We start from the raw sequence: 27,754 nt of genomic DNA, 5'->3' as shown, positions 1-27,754 counted from the left end.
TGCAATATCCATGCTGTTCCATGCTGCAACTGATGTTATTTTGCCCTTCCTTTATATCTGTTTTCTACTTTAGGTGTTTCCTTCAAAAGTAGCTTAGTGGTCTAATTAAATCAGATAATACCAGCTTTGGCTAATTGAGGCCTATAAGAATTTGCTCGGCCAAAGTAAATGTGGATTGACTCCTATCTATCAAAAACCCTGATAAAATACAATATGTTCCTTGAAATCTTCAAGGAGATTAGTCTGTAAAAGGAAAAATATCTACGCAGAACGTACTTGGTCTGTGCAGAACTTGATGCTCATTATGTTCACATGCTTCAGCTGTTTCGGGGAAGATGTGCATGCACTGCATATTTGTAACCAAAACTGTTAATCTGTTGCAGTATGTCTTAGACATCAGTATAGTATAACATCAAACTGTGCTTCCAGATTTATTATGTTATTTTATGCACGGGTACCGAAGGGAAAAAAGAGGGAAGTCATATGTTTAGAGAGGTCCTTTTATGGTAAGGCACATCTGCAGTCTTGATTTGCACAAGAAAGCTGCATGGTTGCATTGTCAAAGACACAAACTCCTTTTGGTATTGTGTCACACAGGGATGCAAAGCTCTCCATCATTTTCTAAGGCATCTTGTTTTTACTCCCGATTCAAAGAAATGATGAAAAAATTAAATTTAAATCCTGATGGAGTGTATATATTAAAGATTTTTCTTTTCAGAGGGCATCTCCATCTTCCTTTGTGTTTTGACATCTGGTGTCTTGTCCATGTCAAATTTTATATTTTCTATATTACAATTTTACCACCCAGAGATTTGAGGGGCAGATAATTAACAAATACAAGGATGATGCAAGGCAGATTTACCTTACATTGTCCCCTTTATGGAGATAATTTTTCAGTTGTCTTTTCAGCAATATCTTTGGGGGCCCTAAAAGGAGGATCACTGGAGGGACATAGCTTCTTAATCTGAAAGTATGGGTACCTTAACCTGTGGAGATGCAGTGCTTTTAGATCCATAGTTCTATTGTACTTTCTGATCAGAAAGTCTGGCATGCTCCCTACCAGGATATCGCCTTTGCTTGGTATGACTACATGCATCTGAAACAGAACAAACATGAAATCAACATGAGAGGTTAGTCTAGAACCATGTAACATATATTCATGTAAATGCTATCTAGTTTGGCTTTTTAACAATGTGTGGTATGTATTGGAAAGTCTTGTGTCCTTTTTTTAAATTTATTTTTCTTACAAACACATTCCACTTAATTATCAAGTAATTATCAAGTAAAATATTAACCTTTAGGGGAAATGGCTGCTAGCAAGCTAATCTTTTATTAGAATTGTTATTTAATATAAATATTTAATATTTATTGTGATTGTTATTGGGTTTTAATTATTGTTAATTATATGTTAATTATTGTTAATGCTATGTTAATCAAATATTTCATTATAATTAATATCCTGGCATGATTTTAGTGGGGAGGTTTTGGCTAGTTTATTATTTTTGTGGGGTTTTGTTAAATTTTGTTTATTTTGAAGAATTATTTTTAAATTCCAGGGAGTCTGAGGAAATATTGGAAAACACTGTTGGTGAATGGTTTTTCAAGTAGTCTATCTCTGTGGCAAATAAAGTCCACTTGAGTACAGGAATTTTAATTATGGTGGGGTAAATCTACCTAAAAGGTATCCTGTTTCTCATTTCTTTGAAGGTATTAATAGAAATGTTAATGAACTTCGTAGGCACTTCTTTAAATGGTTGCATATCAGTGTTTTTCTTGCACTACATTAGTAAATGAGAATTACAGTTTAATAATATATGCTCTTTCTAGTAGAATAAGCCAAGAAATAGGTTCATAAAACTCAGACGATATTAACTGAACTAACCCCTGTAAAACTGGAAACAGTTTTGAATTACTGATTTTTCCCATTTTACTCCAGTTGTCTATTGAATTTATTACCACCACTCATTGTGCAGGCAGTGCTGCACGTCTGTGTGTTGATACAGATTAGGGACTGGAAAAAACTGCCCATTTATGTCTTAATGTTTTCACTGCCATGAATTTCTTTCTCTGTCATTGTTACCTTGGTTGAGCTTTACAGATCTGACAAGTTTTATTAATAAAGTGTCCATGTGTGATCTTTCAGATTTTTAGCATGAGAGCTGAAAGATTTTGCAAAAAAAGTAATTGTTAAAGTAATAAAGAAATCTGCTTACATGTTGGTTTGCATATTTTCTGCCAATGGACACTTCTGTTATCTTTCTAATGACTAAATCATTTGTGTTGCAAGTTTATATGAATGCATGATTGTAAATGACAAATATTATTTTTCTTATTTTTATCTCAGACACACAAATGCATCCTGCATTACAGAAATCAATCCATACATGTTTTCTCTGACATTTTGTTGGAAAATCATCTCGAGCTGGCATAGCTATTATTAAATTGGATCAGTCTAATGCATAAATTCACTTGACTGAATTAATGGTTCAGTTACAAATTGCTTGATTTTATTCTGGTTTTTGAGTATGGCAGTGATAGGAGCTGTTGTCAATTTTCAACCTTTTCTTTTTCTCATTTAGAAGATGGAATTAATAACAGACCCCCTAACAGTGCTTCCTTCTGTAGTAATCTATGTTCTAATTACTCAAAATATAGGAATTCTTGATACAGGTTCCTCAGAAAAAAATGTTCATTTATAGAGAATTACCTGCAAAGAGTCACAGAATCACAGAATCTGCTGAGTTGGAAGGCACCCACAAGGATCAAGTCCAACTCCTAGCTCTGCACAGCACTATCCCCAAAAGTCACACCATGTGCCTGAGAGTATTGTCCAAACCCTTCTTGAACTCTGTCAGGCTGGTGCTGTGACCACTTCCCTGGGAAGCCTGTTCAGTGCCCAACCACCCTCTGGGGGAAGGGCATTTTCCCAATATCCAACCTAAACCTTCCCTGATACAACTTCAGGCCATTCCCTCAGGTCCTGTCACTGAGCAATGAAGGCAAGACATCAGTGCCTGCCCGTCCTTTTCCCCTGACAATGAAGTTGCAGACTGCAGTGAGGTGTCCCCTCAGTCTCCTCCAGGCTGAACAGACCAAGTGACCTCAGCTGCTCCTCATATGGCTTCCCCTCAAGGCCTTCCACCATCCTCATTGTCCTGCTTTAGGCACTCTCTAATAATTTAACATCTTTCTTTGTTGTGGTGACCAAAAGTTCACACAATATTCAAGGTGAGGCCGCCCTAGTGCAGAGCAGAGCAGGACAGTCCCCTCCCTTGCCCGGCTGGCGATGCTGTGCCTGATGCCCCCCAGGACAGGGTTGGCCCTCCTGGCTGCCAGGGCACTGCTGATTCATGTTCAACTTGCCATCGACCAGGACCCTTTACCAGGCACTGCTTCCCAGCCTCTCATTCCCCAGTCTGTCTGTACATCCAGGGTTGCCTCAGCCCAGGTGCAGAATCCGGCACTTTCCCTTGTTGAACTTCATATGGTTGGTGATTGCCCATCTCTCGAATTTGTTGAGGTCTCTCTGAAGGGCCTTTCTCCTTCAGGGAAGTCAATAGCTCCTCCCAGTTTTCATCTGTGAACTTCTGAAAGTTTCTTTCTTTACAGTTTGATATTTAGATTCACATATTGTAGCTTCGTTTCTAGGTGCCCCACTCAGAAATATCCTCAAAGTTTTAGGTGTTTAGTTTGTGAAGTAGTTGAGCTCTTAAAACCAGTTAAAAATTGAATTTGCAAGTACTCCAAAGTTTTTAATCTCTTCTTATATCAGAATACATAATAAAAAATAGATGAGAACCTTGGATCTATTTGAAATTTGGCAGTGCATTCAGCCTTTACTACCCGCAGATAATAGCTCCATCTCTTATGGCTGCTTACATTACTTCTTAAAGCTTCTTGTTGTTAATTGCTTGAAACTCTGCCAAGCTGTAACAGGTTGGGGTGGAATTTTTCACTTGAAGACAAGAGAAGGATAATATGGATCCCTCATTTCCTGTACACTAATGAAGCAGGGGCCTGTGGGAAAAATAGTATGCAATCAAATAATTAAACATTCTGCCATAAAGCATGCAGCAAGGGGGAGGAGTTGAGGGGAGCATATAGCTTGACTTCTGGCTTCTTCCATCCTTTCAACATTTCATGAGTGCTTTGTGCAGATAAGGTGTAATGTTATGTCACTGATTTGTGAGTGCTGACATAGTGAAAAAATCGCATGCAGTGTTGTGGTTACTGAATTTCATGTTCATGCTCTTTTGGGGTTTCTTACCTGTTTGGATTTGGTTTTTAATTTAGCCTAGGCTTTTTTGAGGGAACTGTTCTTTTAGTGTGGGCTTAAACAGTAGCAGTTACTTGAGTGCTTCAATGTATGTAATTGGATATCCAAGATCAGTGCATGAGTACAGAATGCTATGTAGATCTTTGATTTAAAACAAATAGACTGTTTTCCAAACAGGGGTGCAAGCCTCTAAGTACAGCAGACCTGTTTGGAAAAAAGTCTGTTGATAACAATCGTGTTGGCTTCCCTTAGCCTTGACTCAGCATGACTTCTGACTCCATGTCATGCTCATTTTATCTGTGGGCTGAAGTTTGGTCATTTTGCATGCACCACACCCTAACGCCCAAAAATCAAAACTTATGTGCCATATTTTGCCTGGAATCCTTCTCCTCTGGTGACAAAGACAGAAAAACCAAAATCTGACCTGGCCTTGTCCAATTTTCTTTCATAAAGAAAATCTTCCTTAGCCTCTGTAAATATTCAAGATAAAGAGATAAAGTAGCTCCCATGGTATGAGTTCCTTATTTTTCCTCTTTTAGAAACTTTCTCTTCAGGTTTTAGGGGTGTGGTAGTTGGCTTCAATCTTGAATAAAGAACTTTGGTCCCTCTGTGTCCCTGATGCCTTCACAGTTATTAATTTCCATGTAATGCAGAACTGGAGGCTGTGACTCACCTGGAGACAGCTTTAGCTGATCTTTACTTGGGTCAGCTGTAGTCTCTTGATCCTCCAGTAGTAGCATTTGATAAACTGTGACTTAATAATTTTTGGAAGATACTTAGTCATTTATTAGAAACGGATCAGCTGCAGCGATGATGAAATCTCGAATCTTCAATAGGAATTTTCAGACCATCATTGACTTAGGCGAGGGCACGTTTATATCCAGTGCCCTTGTGAAAGAGCTGTGTAAGTGCAGAGTATTCATCTGAAAGCTGTTATTCTTCAACATTACATACTTGTTTCATATTGCTTGTTTCCAACCTTTGAGAAATTTGTTTGCTTCTTGAAGAAAGAGACTCTTGCTGTGTATGCTAAACTCTTTCTCAGAAACTTCATGACAACAATCATCTGTATAACACTAATATATAATATATATAAAAACATAATATAGCAGGCTTTCTGACATCCCGTTCATCATCTATTGTTCTTCAACACTGCCTGCCTTAGCCTCTCATAATAAAGTATTTCACTTTGAAAAATGTCCAGTTTTGGTCATTTTGTACGTGACTTCTTAAGACTAGCAATTTTAAAATAATGGATGCTCTGTTATAATTTGAACAAATTGTGGCAGATGACCTAATATAACTACATTCAGAGATTAGGTTTTTTATTGTCTTGTCCCTCCCTCTAATATACGTTCAGGACTTTTTTCTTAAACTTCCCTAGTTTTTAGAACAAAATTTAGGTTCTTGAGTTATTACGATTAAATGCAAAATTTCCATGTTCTTGCTGCTATTCCATGCTTTGCAATGTAGAGTAATGGAAAAGAAGTAGCTTTTCTAAAGTAGATGAGGTAAAATTTCTGTTACTTGGAGACTTTTGACTAAAACCTAGCAACTGGAGCTCTCTCTGGCAATTGTGTTCCAAAGATAGTTTTCATCTCAACTATGCTATTTCAGCCCTAATAAGGCCTTAACTTAATCTCCTCACTCAGATGTCTCCAAGAATTTTTTGTGTGCGTATGATTGCAAGTGTTCAAATAACTTTACCTATTTCAAGATCTGTGCACATTTAAAACATAGAAAATGATGAGATAATAAATTATGAAAGCCTTGAGGAATTTTGGGCATTCTCACTAGCGTTTGTTTGACCCTGCAGGAGAAGCCTATATGAGAATGAGCCGGCTGCCCGAAGCAGAGCACTGGTATGTGGAGTCACTGCGATCCAAGAGCGACCACATCCCAGCCCATCTCACCTACGGAAAACTGCTGGCTCTGACGGTGAGTTTATCAGCACCTCCTGGGAAGTGGTCCCAGGCCCTTTGAGTAGGTTAGGTAAATGGATGGGAAGGCTTTGGCCTGAAAATTGCTTACTGCCTTGTTTGTCACATTATTTCAGTCATTCAGTTTAATTAAGGACTTTGACAGCATTGGGGTTTCTTTTTGTGAGACATTGCATCTATTCTTGAAGTAGTGCCAACTTTGTGCTGGAAGAAAACAGTTATAATGGTACATGAACTTTGTAATGCACAGTAAGGAGTTCTCTGGTTAATAAAGCCTTTATTATAAGTACTTTGGATGACAAGTAATGGAATTAATTCAGTAAGATATTCAGTGTTTGACTCAGGGCTGTTGAAGCAGCCTATGGCTGGGTGTCACCTGTACTTTGTGAAAAAAATCTCATGCATTAAATTTGCACTTCTTTAGGAGTATCTCTTTAAGCATGTGAAAGGAACTACTCAATTACTAAGAGCTAGTTCTAAAAAATCAGAAGAGTTGGGCTTCTTTATTTCTGTAAAATTTACTTAACTTTTGACTGTAGATGTGCTTGCAGCTCCAGCTAAACTAGCCTCATGATAGTTTTAGCAAAGTGCCAGTCCCTCCTTGATTTTAACACATTTTGAAGATGAAAATGGATTTATATTTTATTAAAATAATTCTGTTTTAAAACAGCCTTTCATTTGTTTTCTGTTTCTCGTTCACATTTTTCTGACTAATATCCTCTTTCATTTTCATCCATTCTACATTTGCTTTCATTGTTCGTTGTAGTGGGTTCATAACTGCTTTCTGTGCTCTACTGATATGCCTCTCTATGGCTCTTCAGTCCTTGTGCCTCAGTCTGAATATTCCTCAACTTAAAGTTCTTCAGCTTTTTACCTAGTGATAAGCTTTTTCTATGGCCTTGATTTTGCTGTCCAGTCTTCAAGCAAAAAATGTCTTTTTACACAGGGTAGATATCCAGTGGAAAACAACAGCTCATAATAAATTTCAGATCTATTATTGCTAAAAGTATCTGAATTTGGAAAAGGGGAAGGAATTACAACAAAAGTTTTCTGTGTGAGTAACAGGTGACAACATAGTTTGAAATACTTAAAAACTGGTGACTGTTACTGTGTAATGTTAAATGCAGAGTTTGATTAAAAGCTACCTGCAAGGGAAGGCTTTAGCTTGTGATGGAAGTCAGGATGGTAGTGTTATATCCCCACTGCCTGTCAGTTCCACATCCTGGAAAGGCTTTTTTTTTTTTTTGAACAGTTTCCAGTTACTGTTAAAATTGCTAGGATATTGACAAATATATGCGCCTACTGGTTACCTTCTTCTGGAATAGAACTGCAAGTAGGTTGTACAGGAGAATTTCCTTATTTGCCTTGCTTTTCTAGCAGATATCTTTATATCTTGCACCTAAGAATAATAGGAGCAAGTCGGTGTTACTGGTTTCTTCTTAGCAGATCTTCGACACAAAAGTGCTAATTTATTGGAATTGCTGTGGAAAGTGTTGTGGTTTAGGAATGGTATTTCCCAATTTAGTGTTCCCACTGTAACACTCCAAACCACATGCTGCTCTCTCACTACTCTCTCTCCCTCCCGCTGCAGCAGGCTGGAGAGAATTGGGGGCACAAAAGGTAAAGATCATGGGCTGAAATAAGAACAATTACCTGCAAACAGTAATAAAATAAGAAAACAAATAGTAAGAGCAACAATATTAATAATGAAGTGTATGAGAGTGGCGAACAGTTCACATGGGAATGCTCACAACACAGAAACCCCCAGCAATACCTGACTGTACCACCACGCTCCACAAGTGACCCCCCTTCCCCCTTTCCTGGATGGGGAGGTGGTATGGAATAACCTCTGGGTCCTGGCCATGCCCCCTTTTGGCCACTGCAAAAGTTAACCCTGTCCAGAGCCAGGACAGGAAGTAAAGAGTTTTCTTAATAAAATCCAAAATTTTTTTTTTTTTTTTAATTTATTTTTTTATTATGCACACACCCCCCCTACCCCAGTACTCCTCTGTACTCTTCTGGTTAATTTTTTCAACTGCTGAGTGTGTGACATGAGGTCTGCTAGGGAAAGTCTTGCAGTGGTTCTGAGAAACAAGGTCTCACAGTTTTCTTCAAAACAGCAAAATCCCCAAGTCCCAGAAGTGTACAACATTGTGAGCCGCTAATTTTTTTTTTTTTTTTTAATTTTTCCCTTCATTATGAAAGGGCAGGTATAGCATTAAACTTTAGTGTTATTATCCCAACTTTTAGAAGGAAGCAATGAAAAATGTTCATGAGCCCTTATGGTAGAATTGAACTGTTTACTTTTCTCTGGGGATATAAATGGAAGATATGTGTGGGGTGGATTCCACCTTGAGCATCTGAGCTGTGTTTGTGGAAGAATGTGTCTCATGCAAGAAGAGCTGTATACAGCTTTGAACACTGAATACTGCACTGTGATAGGCAATAAATCCTTATTTTCTTTCTCAACACACACTTACGTTCCTATACTTGGTCTGTGCCATAATTGTAGTCTATTCTCATCACATTTGTTTTTTATTATCTCTTGACGCTTTTCTCTTTATTACTGTTGCTTCTCAAATTCATGGCAATATGTGCAGATAGGGTTGATGTCCGTTATACTGACAGCAGTATAAGCTGAAAGGATGGTGCTGATGTCCTGTTGACTTGTAGGATTTCATAAACATACAGCAAGAACGTTATGATGACAAAGTATTTAGAGATGGCACAATATTTTTCTGATGGTTACTCCATTAATGAAAAATAAAGTTCCTTTATCTTTGATCTATTGAAAATTGGCATTTATTCCAATTAGTTCTTTGAGCTGCAGGTCTGAAAAAATATTCAACAGGAAAATGGATGAAGAGATTTGGCAGTAAAATACGGGGGTTTTGTCTCCATGTTGGTCACTTAATCTGTTTTGCAGGCTACTGTCTGCTCAGTGATTCACAAAATTAATTTTGTCTAGTTTCTGGCATACTGAACTGTCCTAGTATTAGTTCCTGTCACAAAGATATGATTGCTGTAACTGACATGCTTCCTGGAAGTCTTCATAAACTTCCTTGGGATTTGAATTAGAGGTGCTCCCTTTGGCTTAGTTACTTCAGCCCAATTCCAACTTGAGTTACCACTGTGATTTATTATTCTGTTACACTTTGCTACCTGGGTTAATGATAATTTTCTCACAACCTGTAAATTTAGGAGAGAGAAAAGCCTACTTCAGTTAGTTTTTGGATGTTAGAGAAGAGATGTGTTAGAAGGCTTCTTTACCCTTTTCTGTTGGAACCAAACCTTTGAACTTTTTACAAACCTGTTTCTGATTATAGATACGGGGACAAAACTGTTGATAACACTTCTCTATGTCTCTTTTCTAGGAGAGAAATGTGAGATGGCTGATGAAATGACGGGTGCTAATATAGATAGAAAATTTTTCTGTCAGTGAAATTGGGGGTGTAAGGGAGGAGAGGAGGTAATTTCCTGATAAGTTCCTAAATTCCAGCCAAAAGCAATTCTAGTATGAAACCCCCTAGCAGTAAAGTTAGACCTGTAAAGTTCACAAATTCAGCTATGTTTTACTTCCTTACTTTAATTCCAATGAAGTGGCTTAATTTTAATCCCAGTTTTTCTGCCTTCTCAAGTCTGTTGCCAGTATTAATGCTTACTGAATGCAGCATCACATAGAATCAGAGAATCATTTATGTTGGAAAAGATACAAGTGATGCCAGATGGACTTGGGCATGCTGCTCTATATGCAGGAAAAACCAGACCAGCTTAAGAGCTCCAGAAGAATAGCTAATGAATTTACAGTCTTGTTACCTAATATTGTAAGTCACAAGAATTTCCTAACTCCTATATTAGTTCATGTTATATGTTTATATCTAAGAATTACAGCTCACTAAGCTACAATTTTCTTGAAAATATGTTAAGACAGCATAATATAGTGGTTGAAAATCATGATTAGTAGTTCAGTTAGTAGAATAATTGGAAAATAGCCAGTTGTCTGGGGCTTAGGTTTGTGCTTTTTTTATTTTTTTGAAAGGACATGTAGCTGTTTAGAACTGTAGTGCTTTAGCATTATGTGCTTTTCATACCTTTAACTTGTTAAGCTGCTTAAATTACTTGAGGAATTTATTTGTCAATGTGACATGTTAGTTGACACAGCCAATCTTCTGGTAGCTTCATACTGCAGCATATGAGCCTCATCCTTGCTTACCTAATTTATTTCTATATCACAAAGAAAAGCATAATTTTTTAAAAGGCTTTAAAATTGCAAGGCTCCCAGCTTTAGGATAAAAATGAGTCTGTCAAAAATGATAGTGCCAGGTGATGCCTTGAGCATGTACTCTAATTCATTTTCCATTATATGAGCAGACCTTCTAGAAGAGAAGGCATTGGCTGTCATGCTAAAAAAATCATTTACAAGTAAGGCTTTTAATTTTTTTTTCCTCCTCTCACTTTAGTAGTCCTAAAGAGAAGACTAAGAAACCCTCCTTCCTGATGGCTGGTCTCTCTGCCATCACTCAGTGGTTGGTTCTTACAGTAGCATGCTAGTCTGAGAAGCTTTATTTCAATTATCAATAAATGTTTTGAAGTTTTGTTTTATCTGTTTTGAGTGAACTTGAGCCCATAAGCCACCCTGCATAGTTTGCAGTAGTGGCTGTAATTGCTAATGTACTTAGGGACAGCCTCATATTGTAACATTTAGTGTGTTGCATCTAGGAATTACAGGCTTTGCTATATTTCTCTGGAAAAAATTGCACAGTGTTTTCTTGCATTTTACATGGCACCATGCAGTGCTGTTAATCTCCTATTTTTTACTGGCTTGGAAAATCACCCAAAGTGCTGTAAGAAAAATTTACTTTGCCTTGTAAAATTTCTGTGCTGGAGCTCCAAACTCTTAAATTCAGCAATAATCATCCCAAAAGATTCCCTATTATATAAAGTATTTTATTTTAGAATGTTGTCTTCAAAAGGGGACTGGGAAAAAGCAGTCATAGACATGATAGAAACAGGCAGTGTTTTGGATTAATGTAAAGTAACAGGATTGTGACATTCAAGTATCAATATTGAAGTTTAATACTTTCCTTAAGTTTTGAAATAATTGCTCCTCAGTGAGTGACCATATTTTTGCCTGCAGTTGTTTGTTGCTTGTGTTTCTGACAAACAGAGGGCCAGAGAGGTATCCTGCCATTTTTGGTTAGTTCTGAAATTACTCATAGTGCTGCTATCAAATACCCTACTATATTCAGTAATTGGTGTAGTCCTTGACTGTCATCTCAAAATAAATAGAAATAAATGACAACATAGAAATAGATGGAAGATCGGAAGAACAGAAGAGAATGGGACAGCAGGGGAAGAGGAGAATGGTGTACAATGAATAGACTAATTCAATATTTACTATTTCTGTAATTACTTGCTGCTGGTGTTTCAGCACAGAAAGGAAATTTGCATTTCTGTTGGAAAAATCTGTCATATTGTCATCTTTCATGTCACTGGTTGATTGCTACTTTTTTCTTCTGTCTCTCTAGATTTACACAAATTGGAAGGAAGCAGGAATGAGGGAGAACAGTCATGATGTCAAAAGAATCGTGACTATGTTTAAGACACAGCAATTGAAATGCTCTATGTTAAATCTAGGCATGATTTTCTAGAGCAGTTTCTTCTTTTACTAATACACTCCTTTAAAGCAAACAAAAATATTTTTAGTTATACTTAGGGGAATGATAAATGCCTACACATAGAGAAATCTTTAATTAGTGAAAAGGCATTTTCTGAACAGGTCAATTTAATTAGATCAGCAAAGCTGTTAGGTGCTTTGTTTTGGGAAACTATATCCTTTGGCTGTTAGTACTGCTTCTAGGAAGATTTCTTTTTTTTTTTAATGAAAATAGTATATTTCAGTTAAAGTCACATCATGACAGTATAAAAATGACATTGAATCCATGAGAATGCCCTGAGAAATCAAGTTAAGCCAAGCAATAGCCACTGCTGCTTTTCTGTCTTGTATTCAGTTTGTCTTTGGAGCCTGGTGCAGACACTCTGAGCTTTCTTGCCACTTGAAATATCTTGAGGGTTAAAACTGATCCAAGCATAAAGTTTGTATTTAGTTCTGAGTTTGCAAAATGTGAGTTGTTTCCGTTTTTGTTTCCAGCTTACAAGCAATTCACTCGTAGGGGTTGGAAGGAAGGGGTTTCCCTCTTCAATGTGGACAATCAGGTTTATTGACTTCAGAAGTGTGAGCCCTATTTTTTTAAGGTTTGGTTACTTTGTGTATCTGCAGCTTTAGCACCTCCAATCTGAATGACAGGATTTCCGAACTACAGAAATTTCAATAGCTGACATCTATTGAGCTTGTATTTCTTCAGAGGCTGGCTGTGTGCCAGAAGTATTGCATCCATAGATATACTTTTCAGTCCCCTTAGGACATGTGCTTGGCTGCATGCCAGTTGTAATAGAATTAATTGTAAAACAGAGTTTTTTCATTTAAATATGACAAATCTGTCTAGTTCATAAATGACTCTGGAGCAGGTATTTAGGCACATAACCCCTCACTAACCTCCTTTAGGGATCTCATCTTCGGTATTGTGTTTCTAACTTCCTGTAGACAGGAAAGGGGGAGCCCTAAACTTCTCACTTTACTCAACATAAATTTAAAGCTTGTTATAGAGAACATCACTGACACAGGATGAATTGCTTTCATGAAAGAATCACAGACTGCTTTGGGTTTGGAAGTGACCTTAAAGATCATCTAGTTCTAAGCCACCAAAAGAGAAATCTTTTTTGTTTTATTACATGGCTGAATATAGCTGCCATAATTACTCTATGTGTAGTAATTCTGTCAGTAATTGTGGAAAAATAGGCCAAATTTAGCTTAGAAGAAATTCATAGGATTCAGTGAAAACAGCATGTGAAAATACTGAATTTATATTCTACTGACTGACAAGCGAAATATGAGTAGATACTAATACACTTCTGTATCAGAAAATATAAAATGCGGTTTAAGACTGAACAGAAAAGAAAGGGACTTACCTGGAAATTTACTTCACATTTCACTACATACTTTTGATACAAAATGGTCAAAGCTTAATGACCAAAGTGAACATTTCAATAGGGATCTAGACAGTAAATAAATCACAAGGTATAGAATGTAATCTGTTCTTTAAAAGTTTACTTAAGACTTAACACAATATTTCTTGGTTCCAACAGTGACGTAATGAGGTAAAATCCTTCTAGACTTTAAGTTACCCCAAAAGAAAGACTAAAAAATAGATACCTCATAAAAAAAACCCCACCAAACAAAAAACCCCCATCACAATAGAACAACCAAAAAAAAAACCTCCAAGAGGAAAAAAACCCTATGCCTAAATTTTTTTTCTATATTGTTTTGAATGCTTCAGTAGAACAAGAATGGTTTTGGTGATAGGAGACACATAAGCCAAGAAAATGGATGTCAAGTAGCTTTAACATATTATTGATTAATTTGATATATAATACTTGAAGACAATACCATGTTAATAGTCTTTCAATCATGTCCCAAGCCAGTAAAGTTGTGAGCTGTGCTTTAAATTTCCAAGTCTGTGTGCCAGTTTATATGCAGTGGTGTCACATTCAAAAATGCTTAATCTCCAGTAGATTCCCACCAAAGTCAACGGACACTGCTCCAGTCTCAGCTCTGTGGTTATCATGCCTGTAATTATCACTGTAGATGTAGAGTCAAGAACACAGTTTATGTTACTGCTCTCCCAATTAACCTTGGCTCATAGTAGAATCACATTTCAGTAGAATCTCAGTGAAGCTAGTAGATGGATAGATGGATTTTTACTCAACAAAAATCTTCATGTGTTTGAAGGAGGACTAATGTGATACATTAAGATGGAAGTTAATCACTTAAGATGCAAATAGAGGATTAAACTAAAACAAGAGCTTGTGTTTTATTGCTTCTAACAAGGCTTTTTTTCAAAAAGCAACTGGGTTATGTACTGGGTTATGCAAGTAGTGTGCAATGTACTGGACTGTGCATGTGAGGACCCTGGTCCAGTGAAGTGACTGGGAAGGAGAATGTCAGTCATGACCTCAGTGACAAAGTTATGTGGATGTGTCGCACTGGACAATAATGAGAAAGTTGCCTCACATTTATTATGAAGTAAAGTTTAGTATATGGTGAATTATTGCAAATTGGTAGATAAAGATTTATAGTGTAATTTCCTCCAGAGTAATCCAGTTCATGCTTCCATTTGCTGAGATGGCTTCTCTGCCATGTTCGGTTGTTTTTATTTTATTTTAATAAAGATGAGATGAGACGGCAGGATTTATCTCCTTAATGCACAGGAAGCATAGAAACTGAGATAAATTTCAGGCCTTTGATGTTAGTAATCCAAGTCCTGTATATTTCAGTTGGGCTAGCATTTCACATACAAATTATGGTACAAGATAATTCTATTGTGATTCATAGTGAAGAGGGAAGAGTGGTAGAAATAACAGCAAAATGAAGGAAAAAGAAGACTCCCTTTAGCTAGTAAGTACTAGATATTAAAGTTGTTTTTGAACTACTATTATTTATCGCAGGGGTGGGGAGCTTGCCCGTGTCAATGACATCATTGTAAGATACAACTCTATAGTTCCTGTTTCCTTAGTCCAGCTAAGTAAAAGCTTGTGAAGAATTTATTACTCATTTACTCAGTATCACACCATTTAAGTTGTGTTTGGCCTCACAACTTTTGTAAGGGAAAAGGAACTGGTTGTGAAACAGATATGCAGGTCTGTAATAACTTGAAGAAACATGGAAACTGAACATGAAGCACAGCTTCAGTTCAAACATTTTTACTATCAATGAATAGTCTGTGACTTTAAAATATTCTAGAGAGGAAGAAGAAAACATGTAACATAATGCTTGTTTTTCTATATTCAGTGTGCACATTTTAATCAAACTTCCATTAATAAATCTTTTCATAATTCAATTTGTTTTATTAAAAATGTGAATGTTTGCCAAAAAAAAAATAACAGATGTGGAGAGTGACAGTCAACTGCATTTGTGGCATAAATTAAGTTCTTTATGCAATCACATTATTACTAGTTCAAGTTGGTAAAACTGTATTGAAGAATGAAGTCTGTGTCCTACTGGTGAAACCCTCATAAGTTTTGAAGAATGATGAATATTTATGTCATATAAAGTGGCTTCAAATTGCAGAGACCACCTAATTTGTTGAACCACCTTACTGGTTGCCACTGTGTCATCATAGTTTCCACAGGAGGGTTATTCAGAGCTGCTCAGCTGTATTAGTCTTTTCCAGTTTTACTACCATTGCAGGGTCCCTGGGCTTCCAGCAGCCTGAAGTACAACAGCTGCCTCAACATGAATTTGGCACAGTTTACCAGAAAAGCGAGGAAAAAAAATAGGGGTGGATATCGAAATGCTGGTTTTGTCCTCAGCTTTTTAATATTTTAAGGATAAATACAGTCTCCTGCTAATGTATCAACTGCCCTTAGCTGGCTCTCTTTCATTTGTTCAGGTGATCATAACAGTCATTTGTAGGAAAGCCCAAGAAGCTGTATGTCTGACCGTATTATCAAGCACAGATACATTGTTCTGGTCTCTAGGGAAGAAGCAACCAACAAAACAAAAAACCTCTTGCAGTCAACTGCAAAGAACAGGTCTTAAAAATCAAGCTCCTGAAATAATATTTAAACAACTGTTTGTCTTCCAAAACTGCAAGCACACAGCCATTCTGATTTGAAGTCTGCATGATTTGTGGTGAGTGAGGTATTTCTGAAAGCCAGGACAACTTGTGTGTTAGGATATAAGAGCCCTGTGTTACTTACCTGCACTTTTTAAACTTTTTTTTCCCCTTTTAAATTCGTTGGTTTTGCTGGAAGATCATAATGAGGAGCAATTCATCTTTATTTGGGCATCAGACAGGGGAGAGGAAGATTGATGTTTTCTTTATTAGTGGAAAACTCCAGAAAGTTTGTCCTCATTATATTCTTTAGGTCCTGATCCAGTAAGGCAAATATCACCCAGACTTCCAGATCAATTATTGAAGTGTCTTCATCATGTTCTTTTCCTCAGCAAGGAGATTGACATTGATTGTTTTGTGATTCTGTCTCATTAGTCTCTGCACTGAGAAGCCATAAATATGCCCGTGTGTCTGTGCAGAGGATCTCCATTAGGGCTTGGGCTGAGACCACCCACTCATTTGTCCTGAGCAGACCGGTAGCTGTCATATAGCACCTTTTCATTAGCTACTGACCTGGACTGAATGTAAACTGGTGACCAACAGGGGAAAGGTATTTTGTATCCCATTATTAATCCTCAGAGCTGTCAAGTATTTTCATTAAAATTTGTCAATAACTTCTTTATCCTTCAAGTAAGTCTGCTATCATGCAGTTGTAAACTTAGAGTTTTTTGCTTTGTAAAAGTGCCAGAGCATGTCGTTGTGCATATATGACTGCAAACCCTGCTGCTAGAAACTGGGGGGTTTCCAGTGGCTCTCAATGCCTACATTTCTATGGGTCAATACACATAACAGTGAGCATGCACACCAAATGCCTTCCTGCCCCAAATCAGTGTTTTTCAGCTGTTTAAACAATTATTTGGATTTTCTTTAAAAGTTGTAATTTTATTCCCGTACACCATCTGTTTTATTTAACACAGAACGTGCAGTGGGAAAGGGACAATGACAGGATTACTGTCAAGTTAACTACACAGCATGTGCATTTTGTTGGGTAGTTAAGGTGTACATTGGATAGTTGAAAAAACAGTTGATAAATACTAAGTTTTAATTGTGAAATAGTCTGATTCTGTCAAGTGGTAGGATTTTACATAATCCGACACAAAAAATAACGTGTATTAAATCTGTGCTGAGATATTGACATTTTAGCAGTAGACTGCATTAAAGAGGACGTTTTAGCTGGTGTGATGCAAGGTTCCTCACAATGCCAGTCTGCAAGAAAACACTTTTATTCTTTGTTTTTTAATAATTTTTGACAAACATGGATAAATGAAAATGATGGGCAACATGAGCAAATAGAGCTTTGTTAATAATTTTTGATCAGATAACTTTATGTCTTGGTTGATATAATTAAAGATTTTTCTCCCCTTTATCTGTGAAATGACCACTTGAGCCTGTAAATAGCACTGTTCCTTTGATGTTATTTATGCTGGCACCTGTCATCACTGTGTATTGTAGGTCTCCTGACTAGCCTGAACTTGAGTGCACTATGCCATTTGGAAAGTGCCAAAAAGAGTAGAGCAGTCATATATTTTTGGTGATTCCAGTAAATAAAAATTAATCATGTTTGACAAATGTCTGTGGCCTTATAGTTCTGTAGGTAGAAGCTACAATTTTGTGACTGTATGCAATGAGCTGTCCTTTTATGTTCTAGAAACAGACACAGAGTGCAAGCTAAAACTAATTATGTTAGTCTGTTAAAAAAGGCAATTACACAAAATCTGTATATGTTCATTCTGCCAGTATTAATGGTACATATGCTTAGTGCCTCTCATTTTGAAGAGATACTGAATATAGATAAGCCACTGTAACTTTTGCCAGACCAAAATTGCCAGCCTTGGACTTAAATGTGCAAAACTGAGTGTTTGATTATCGCCTTCCCCTGCCAATTGTTTTAATTTATGATGATTTTCTTCATCACTTTTTGTTCTTAACTATAGTTATATGCTATTAAAAAAAAATTGTGTTTAATATATATATGTGTGTGTGTGTGTTTTTACTGCACTAGTAGAAGAAGAAAAATCAGTCTGGGCTATGTGTTATATGGTTATTTGTTTGGGGCTTTTTGTTTGTGGGTTTGTTGTTTTGTTGTTTGGGTTTTTTTATAAAGCAGGGATGAGCCACTGCAGTATAAGGTAGTGTACTCTATCATGTAGTTGCACCATTGGGTTGAGGGGAACCTTGTGCCATGTGGATTTGACTTTAAGGAATATGGGTTTACCAAAGGAAGCTTACTAAATAATAAGGCTAAATTCTTACCTGCAATGAACATTCATTTTGTGAAACTGGAATATTGTAAATGTTAAGCCTGCTTGTATCTCTGCCAGGATGATCTCTTGAAATATGGCCTCTGTATTGGTTTTGGTGGAACCTGGTCTTCATATAGTTCTTGGTGTGCTGCACAACTTCCTTCACTCTATTTTATTGTCTCTAAGGCCCCTGAGGGAAATACTGAGAATCTAAAGCAGCTGTAATCATGAACAGACCTCGTTGTTATTCCTATGTTAACTTGTGGGATAGTGCAGGATGTCTGCCATTTCTGTTTCCAGACCACAAAACTTGAGAAAGCCTATGTGGCTGTATCTGTGAAATAACACTCAAGGCAACTCGAGAGGTGCAGACCACAATGCCTTTCTTCCACAGGGGTTAAGCTTTACTGTTCTTTATCCTGCAGGCTGCCTATTTTATAGCACAAACCACAGCAGCTAATTCGTGGGGTAGGGATAAACAAGTCGCAGGTGTCTTACTGAATATGCGATGTTGATTTGTGTTTGAGTGTCAGACAAGGCTGATCCAATATCACAGTTTTCTTAAGAGTAATCACCACTAATGGATCTGCTCTGGCACTTCTATACCATAATGCAACTATAGTGGTTGGTGATTCCAGTGATAAGGAAATTTCTGTCTTAGAAAATGTCTATTCTTTTTACCATCATTTCTGTTATGCTTTGGTTTTGTTGGTTTTGGGTGTTTTTGTCCCATGACCATTTTGTCATTCCATTGACCATTGTCTTTAAAAATTTCCATTTCTATTACAGTTGTTTTATGGTTGTCAGAATTGATTTCTGATAAAATCTTACTTCCCACATTAAAATCAGAAATACATATTTTTTTTTACTTTCCACATTAAACCCTAAAATATTTTGTATTTATGTACTTTCATTTGTGGTAACTTTACCTTTGCCTGTGTATATAGTGTTATTTAGGATACGAGGAAAAGAAACGGATCTGCATGAGGGGAAGTTCAGAATGGATATTAGGAAAAGGTTTTTCACTGTGGAGGTGACTGGTCACTGGACCACACTCTGCAGGGAAATGGTTACAGTACCCAGCCTATCAGAACTCAAGAAGTATCTGGAAAACGCTTAGTCACATGGTTTTAGGTAGTCCTGTGAGGAGCAGGGAGTGTGGGAGTGAATGATCTTTATTGGTCCCTTCCAACATGAGAACTTCTAGGATTCTGTGATTTCATAAAACCATAGCATGCTTTAGTTTCCCCATCCCCCCCACCCACTTTTTTTTTAAGAGCATCACTAAAGCTCTGTCCTAGTTTCCCTTCTGATTTTAGCTTGGGTAAGTGTAATGCTTGTCCAGAAGAGTAGCATGGAGCTAATGTTCACCCAAAAGCCCTGTATAATACTTTTTGCAATGTTTCTACCCCTTCCTTATTTCTTGGATATTGATGATGTTGGATACATTTCTTCCTCAGTCTGGAGATCTGCTCCATAAAGTAGCTGACCACAAAACTTACTATAGCACTTAAACATTCGTATTTATTTAGGTTAAAGTCTAGTGATAATAGTAGTTGTTTTTCTCCAGTGCCTGGAATTTGGAGATTTTAGCTATACATGATTGCTCCAGGGTGACACACTGTTAAAATAATTTCCCCCCTTTTTTTTTTAGGGACGCAAGAGTGAGGCAGAGAAGTACTTCATGAAGGCTATTCAGCTGGATCCTACCAAAGGAAACTGCTACATGCATTATGGTACGTTTCAGATAGATAGGATTTCCACACATATTCCAGGTTTGCTGTTAATCTCTCCAAGTGATTAAAGGTTTGAAAAGTTCTACTGGCAAAATATCTTCTTTAAAAGGAAAGAAACTAATCTACCATATATTACTTCATTTCAATTTTTCAATCATTTTAGAGGGAGAAGGATTTCATATTTTGCATAGCTTTCCTCCTATGAGAGGAATTTCAGTATTGCTGTCTCTCTGGGAAAGAACAAAGGTGACTATTGCCGTATGTCAAAGTTTCATGGCCTGGAATATTAATGTTAACAGTTTTGGCCTGACTTCACTGATTGCTGGTGGGTGGGCAACCAGAAGTTTCACTTTAGTGTGCGTGGGTTCTATATATTGAAGTGTCTTACAGGCCTTATATCTTCCTCCTTCCCATCACCTTCTTGGCTTGAAACAGCTATGTATTACAAAAGGTTTTGACAAGTTGGCTGTATCTTTCCTTCTAAGCCATGTACGTGCATAAAGCACACAGTTAATTTGAAGGTATCTTTGTAACTTTGGATTGTTTTTGCTAGATGTGCAAAAAATATTTCCAGATGTGTTTAATCTCAGGGAACCAAAATGATTTATCTTTATAGACTAATTCTTACTGTAATTTAAAGCTGATAATGGACAAATCTTAAAATACAAGCTGTGTTGTGCCAGTTGGAACATATAGAAAGTAATAAGTTTAATCTTAGTTTAGGAAGAAGATAGAGAACCACAAACCACAATATATATATCTTTGGGTATTATTTTAATTTTCTCCTCTGATTCTAACTGATAAAATAAATAAAAATGAGTAGGCAAAAGGGAAAATTAATCTCACATAATAACAATGGTTTTACTCTGTGATATCTTTGTCTGAATTTCTCACATGTTGTATTTCTGTTTGGTCATATGGAGTATGAAATTCTGTATGTTAGATTCCCAGAATCAATCTTTGGACTTAGAACATGTCACTGCATTTAAATTAATGTAGCCCAGTGTTGCATTATTTTACATTATGAAACATTGCAGTTCATGGCCTTGTCTTCTAGTTATGCCTGTACAGGTAAAGATGATAGGGATATTTGTGCATATAAGCCCCATTATTTCAATTGGATGTAAGTATTGTGTATATCTCAAGACAGTGAGGAAAAGTTAGAGCTGACTGTTTCTTGAAATCCTACTCAAGCCCCTTTCAGCCTTTGCTATTAAAAAATCTGTCCTTAGTTATTTGGAAATCTTTGCATATAGATTCAATGGTTGGTCTCGACAGTCCATCTCAGCAAATGATGTTAATATAGTGTATTTTATTACAGGTCTAGAATTGTCTTCTTTTTCTCTCATTATTCATCAGCTTGCTTGTCCTTTCCTGCAATATCCCCTCTGTCTCATTTTCAAGTACCCTATAAACAAAATGCATGGTTAGTCAAATCATCATTCATGTCTGATATGTTGACTTCTTCATTACCAGATTACAATATTAAAGTGGTGTGTTATTTCCTCATTAAGGTTTTTCCTTAAAAACATTGGTGAACTTTTCCTTTATTGTGTCCCAGGTTCAAAAAGTGGCTTCTGTCATTGTGCAGAGGTCATAATTGCAACATAAGTGAGGTTCTACTCAGCAGGTTAGGAGTGAAGGGCAAAATTTAGTCAGTGTTTGGAATAACAGCATAGAAAGAAGGCATACTGAAGGGCAATAGACACAAGAAGGTTCTCTTTAACAGTCACTCGGTCTCTTTCTTGGAGCATTATACCCAGAGAGCTCTTCTGAATGTATGTGAAACCTTTTATTTGTTTAACTCTGATCATCTCACCGATTCAGTGATGTTATTCTATGTTTATATCAAAGTAGCTATGAGAAAGATATGGTCTACTTCTGCTTGGCTCTTGTGTCTGTGTAGTACAGCTGATCTCAAATCCTTGTTGCTTTGGGCACAGGACTTTATAAAATTTGAAATAAATTACCCTTGCTTTTTCTTTATTTCTCTTTTTCCTTTATTTTCTTCCTATCTTTATTTCTCTTCTCCTTTCCACCTATTTCTTGAATTAATGAGGACTGTGTACTGTGTGTTACCAGGGGCATTACAAATAATCCATTGGAATCTCTAGTGAACACTTTAAGCTTTGCCTCTCCATCTCATTAATTTGTTCCAGCACCTTGTCACAGGTACATTCTACATCCTATATGCCAAGAGTTTAATTATAGGGAGCTACATCCGTATTTTTCATGTAAATCTTAGAGATTACTTTTTTTTTCTCAGCATGAAGATGTTGGAAGAGAGAATAAAGTAGTTGGCATCAGTCCTAAAAAAAATACCTCACAAAACAGCCAAATGAAAAGAGTGGTCAGTTGGGACATGACAGGGTGTTGATGGAGTAGCAGGAATAAATGGACTGAAGATTTTCTTCCAAGTGCACATGGATTGCATACACTTAAAATTTTGTTTCCAGGTTGTGCAGATGTTCTTTTTGACTTCTAACCTTCTGGACTTTTTTTGAAGCTATGAGAAAAACTGTCAATATACTGTATCTTTTAAGAGGCTTATGTTTGTATTATAATGTGCTTTAATTCAAGCCATAAGCCAAAGATGTTTTTAGGTATAACTTAGTGCAGGGGGCAGCTTATTTAATCACATGAAAATTTGGAGGAAGGGGAACAGTTTCACAGTTGCTCCTTGAAAAGTACCACCACAACATGTTTCTCTGCTCAAGCTGGCATTATAATTAGTTTTCTATAGGTACTTGGCTGCCTTTGGATTTAAGGGGATTTAAGTTTGAAGCAGTGTTTCCCAGACTCATTATGCCTGAAGATGTCTGAAGGGAGAAATAGTGGAAAAGCTGAAGAGATACAAATCCCTGTAGACTGCTGACATGATGCCACTTCATTGGACATAAGGGGAAGTGGCTTTTACTCTAGTGACCAAAGAGGATGGCAGTTCCCTCTCAGAGGGAAATTCTGGCAGCTGCTCACCTGACCATGTTTCTTTTGCCCTTCTTTCCTTTCTACCTCTCACATGCCAGTTTTCTGAACATCTGAACTTGGTGCAAAACCATTGTCTTACAAATACATGAGTGTTGATGAGTGATCTGGTGCAAACTGCTCAAGTATGCAGTACACTACCAAAAACACCTCACAGATGAAAGAAAATTCTGGTGAATCAGGAAGAAGAGAAAGCAAGAGAGGAAAGAGGGCAGAAGCACCTTTTTTTTTTTTTTTTTGCACTATATATATGTTTTTGAACTAAAACACTGGAGGAAATTATTTTGGATACTGAGTTTGAATGCTTCTGCAAAGTTTGATGCTTTTAACTGGATATTTTTAATACACATTTTTTAAAGACTGCCTAAAATGAACACTTTTGACTAAAAGAGGTCAAACTTAACATTTATTTATTTTTGAATTTCCATTTTGTTTCTCTGGGAAAGTTTTCTTCAAACTGACTTTCCCACTACTCAATATATCTACTCAAGATATTGGCAGTCAATGCATCCCACTCTAGTTAGATCATTTAACTCAAGTAGGCCATTTTGAATCCTGCAAGATCTTGGTAATGTCTGTCATCAACAGATTGATGACATAATTACATAATTGAAGTGGTCTCCGTTGACCATTGATTCTTTCTGAGCTGCTTGCCTCAATGAAATGAATGGGATGAATCTAAGTGTCAGTCTTAGAAACCACAAAGAGGTATCTATGAACTAAACAAGTTAAAAGGAACTGTCTTCTAAATATTTTAAGAATGTAGTGACATCTAAAGAGTCAGTACATCAAATTTGTTACCAAACGTGCCCAACATAGGAACATTCAGTCAGGTCAGACAAGTGCCCTTATGGCTCAGGAGCTATGTAGGTTTGGATATACTATTGACCATTCACAAAAGATGTAAAGCTCTCTATTTCTGTCTGCACTGAGCCTGTCTCAGGAGAAGTTGAAGAAAGATTATGAATAAAATTTGTCAGTGCACAGAGATGAGGTGAATTTCAAACAGTGGCATACTCGTGTACTCATCTTTTTGGGAAAAAAAATTATTCTGTAAGTAGCATGCAGTGTAATTGAGGAGTTAGAAATTGTTGAAAGCTTTCTGTACTAGCTTTCCTTAAAAAAAACCCCACCATAAATCTATAGTGATATTTGTTGTGTAAAGATTTTACCTCCAGAAATGTCTTATTTTATTTATAATTTGCTGTTTAAAAAAAAAAAATAATAAAAACCAACCAAGCAAACAGCAACAACAAAAAAAACCCCAACACAACAAAAACTGTAAAAACCACACACAAAAAAACCCAAACAAACCTCCAAAAAACCACTAAAGCAGACTTCATTTTACTTGTTTGCTAAAAATAGGTTTTGCCACTATGCCTCTTAAAGTGCATGCAGTGGCCTCTCTCCAACATGATGAAAATGGAGTGGGGAATAAAAGAGAGGGGAAAAAGGAGTGAGGTTTCCAGTGTAGAGGTCCCTTCTCCCTTATATTTGTAATGGCTTAATTGGAATATAAAAGTCTAGAATACAACAGGATGTTCAAATTAACTCTGTTTTATTAATAGGTGTTGAGACCTCCTTTTAAAATAGTTTCCTTTGAATAATGTATATTTTCTAATAACTCTAAATTGTTTAAAGATTCCTTTTTCATTATAAAAATGGATTATTCTCATTATATTAATTATGCATTCACTTAATTTGGCAGTTCACATTGATCATCTGCCTTTTTAAGTGCATTCCCAGTTAGAGATGTAAAACAAAAAGAAACTTTCAGATTACATAAAACTGAAATGTATTAGCTATATCTTCATTGAACAAAGAACAGATTAACATGTTCCCAAACATACTTTTGTTTTTACATTGTCTTTCACTTTTGAATTTGTGGTAATTTAGGAGTTATTTTTACAGATTTTCTTACATTATCTGTTTCTTTTTAAGCAAATTTAATTTCTTTACTGCTGTTTTTATTGTTTTTCAATTTCATCCTAGTCTATCTAATCACTGTTTCTGCAAATGGCTCTTAGCCCTTTTCGATGCCTAAATTTTTACCTAAGTTTATGAGCACTTTTTTTGTGTCTTACTTCCAAAGATGACTCATATGTCACAGCCTGAAAATCGGTTGGAATTGCTACGGTTTAAGGATCAAAGTATATTTCATTGAAATATGATAGCAGTGAATTTTCTAGCACCATTTTTTTTGGTCTTCAAGTCTTAGGCTTACATGTGTTAGTGAGTGTGAGAATTTTTATCTATTTACAGGTGTGAATTCATTTTTTTCTTAGATGTTTCTGCTTAGACTGAGGTTCAGTATGGTGAAGTGCCACATCCTGAACTTCAGTCACAACAACCTCATGAAATGCTACAGGCTGGGGGCAGAGTGGCTGGAAAGCTGCGCAGAGGAAAAGCACCTGGGGGTGCTGGTTGTCAGCAGCTGAACATGAGCCAGCGTGTGCCCGGGTGACCAAGAAGGCCAGTGGCATCCTGGCCAGTATCAGCAATAGTGTGGCCAGCAGGACCAGGGCAGTGGCTTTTCCCCTATGCTGGGCACTGGTGAAGCTGCACCTCAAATCCTGTGTCTGGTTCTGGGCCCTTCACTACAAGAAAGATGCTGAGGTGCTGGAGAATGCCCAGAGAAAGGCAGTGGAGCTGGGGAAGGGTCTGGAACACAAGTCCTACGAGGAGTGGCTGAGGGAGCTGGGGCTGTTCAGCCTGGAGAAAAGGAGGCTCGGGAGAGACCTCTCTCCAACTACCTGAAAAGAGGCTGTAGCCAGCTGGGGGTCAGCCTCTTCTCCCAGGCAACCAGCGACAGGACAAAAGGAAGTGGCCTCAAGCTGAGCCTGGGAGGTTCAGGTTGGACATCAGGAAGAATTTCCTCACTGAAAGGGGTGGTTAAGCATTGGAACAGGCTGCTCAGAGAGGCTGTGGAGTCACCATCCCTGGAGATGTTCAAGAACAGACTAATCATGGCACTCAGTACTATGGTTTAATGAGTATGGTGGTGGTCAGTCAAAGATTGGACTTAATGATCATGAAGGTCTTTTCCAATCTAAATTATTCTGTGTGCTATATTTATAATACTTTCATGTAGTCTCATTGTTCTCAGTGCTAGAGCTTTGTGGTTTTTCTCTTCATTGACTGAAGAACAGCCTAGGAAAGATGTAGTTTTTTCCCCACATATTTAAGGAAAAGCTCCTATGAAGAAAACAGTGCACTAATGAAAAACAGAGTATCGATGTTGTATTTATAAGAGAAACATCAACCATGACTTGCTCATGAAATCTTATTAATTTCTGTAGCAGAGTTTTATGTTGATGGTAGAAAAGTCACCCTAGTTCATAGGTAGGTCAGTGTTCACTTTTGTCAATGAAATGAATAAAACTTCACAAGCCATAATTCCAGTGAATGAATTATCCCATTTCTGGCTGATAGGCTAGCTAAATGCAGTATATACCAAATGATAAATAAAAGTGCATGGATCTGCTACATTGGGAAGCCCAGATACTCCATGGTGATTTTACATTGAGAAATTAAATCCCTTGATGAGGTGAGGTCAAAGTGAACCAGATATAGCATGTCCATCACTAAGTCCAGTATGTACTCATGAACCTTTCTGCCAATGAAACAAGTTTATGATACTCAAATAATACATGTTCACAGAACATATGTGCTCTTTGAAGAAAGGTTCTGTCTTGAACATACAGTGCCATTAAATCAGGGTCCTGACTTTGGTCTATGGCTTATACCTGCTCCTACAATATCAATGAACATAATTCCAAGAAGCCAGGATTTCTAGACTTGAAACAGGAAGATGTAACTGCCTTGCAGAAAGACTTCATTAAGCTTCTGACCTTTCTGCTCCCCAAACTCTCTCTAATAACTTTAAGAAAATCTTCAGCTACTACTAACCAACAGTATATCTTACTTCCAAACTGAAGACAAAAACTGTACCAGATGCTGAGCTATTCAGAACAATCTACCAATTTTAAGTCCTTTTTGTGACTCTCTAGGTTACTTTTATCACACAACATTAAAAGAAGATTATTACAGACCACTATAATAACTATTTTTTCCAAACTCCCTTTAGAACCAATCACTAAAGTGGAATGCAGTGGAGTATTTCCAAACAAGCTAGGTCACTGACCTGAAATGCTGTGGAGTTTCCATGCTTCTGGCTCTTCCCTTGGGTTTAGCCTTAAATCTAATCATTCTGACATCTCAAATATGTAGTGGACTCTGCTTCCTCAGCACAATATACTGGACTGCTCAAGAGATGTGATATACATATTGCTGATCAGAGACAGGGTTAGAAATGTGCCTTTGTGCTTCTTCCATATTGTCAAAATGTAGTGTTTCTAGGGACTGAAAAATGTACATGAACAATGCTGGAGGCTTTGTGGCACGAACAATGCTGGAGGCTTCTTTGCTAATGGTCATATGTTTTGACCTATGAGTACTATCTCATGAGGATTTTTGTAGAGATAGCATGGAGCTGCTACAAAAGTGCAACTGGATAGTTCTTTTTCATCCAAATTTCACGTTTCCAAACCTTATACATCACCAGGTGTCTAGGAGATGATATAGAGTCCAGAATCTTCCTCAATATTTGTAAATCATGAGGTCCTCTGTAGTATATATTTTCATCATTAATCTTTTGGTTTGGTGAGAGCTTTCAGTGATCCAGATGTAGTCACAAGTTTAGTCATCAAGTCCCAAAGGTTTGCTAGTTAATTTTTTCTCTCTTATCTGTGATCATGCTCTGGATGACATCCAGTGGTATATTTAGCACAACTGCAACAGGTAAGTGTTTCAGACAAAGAAAAAGGCTAATAAAAAAAAA

General features: G+C 37.0%; 1 protein-coding gene across 1 annotated transcript in view; it reads left to right on the top strand.

Moving 5' to 3' along the window:
- Positions 1-27,754, top strand: part of TMTC2 (transmembrane O-mannosyltransferase targeting cadherins 2) — a 235,982-nt gene that overhangs the window by 171,640 nt on the left and 36,588 nt on the right. Inside the window, exons 8-9 of the mRNA XM_032106615.1 lie at positions 6,093-6,214; positions 19,848-19,929. Coding sequence (XP_031962506.1) covers positions 6,093-6,214; positions 19,848-19,929 — 204 coding nt within the window. The remainder of the gene's footprint in view (positions 1-6,092; positions 6,215-19,847; positions 19,930-27,754) is intronic.

Source organism: Corvus moneduloides, chromosome 4, assembly GCF_009650955.1.
Source record: "Corvus moneduloides isolate bCorMon1 chromosome 4, bCorMon1.pri, whole genome shotgun sequence".
NCBI classification, from domain to species: domain Eukaryota; kingdom Metazoa; phylum Chordata; class Aves; order Passeriformes; family Corvidae; genus Corvus; species Corvus moneduloides.
This window is presented reverse-complemented; position numbering and strand designations above follow the sequence as displayed.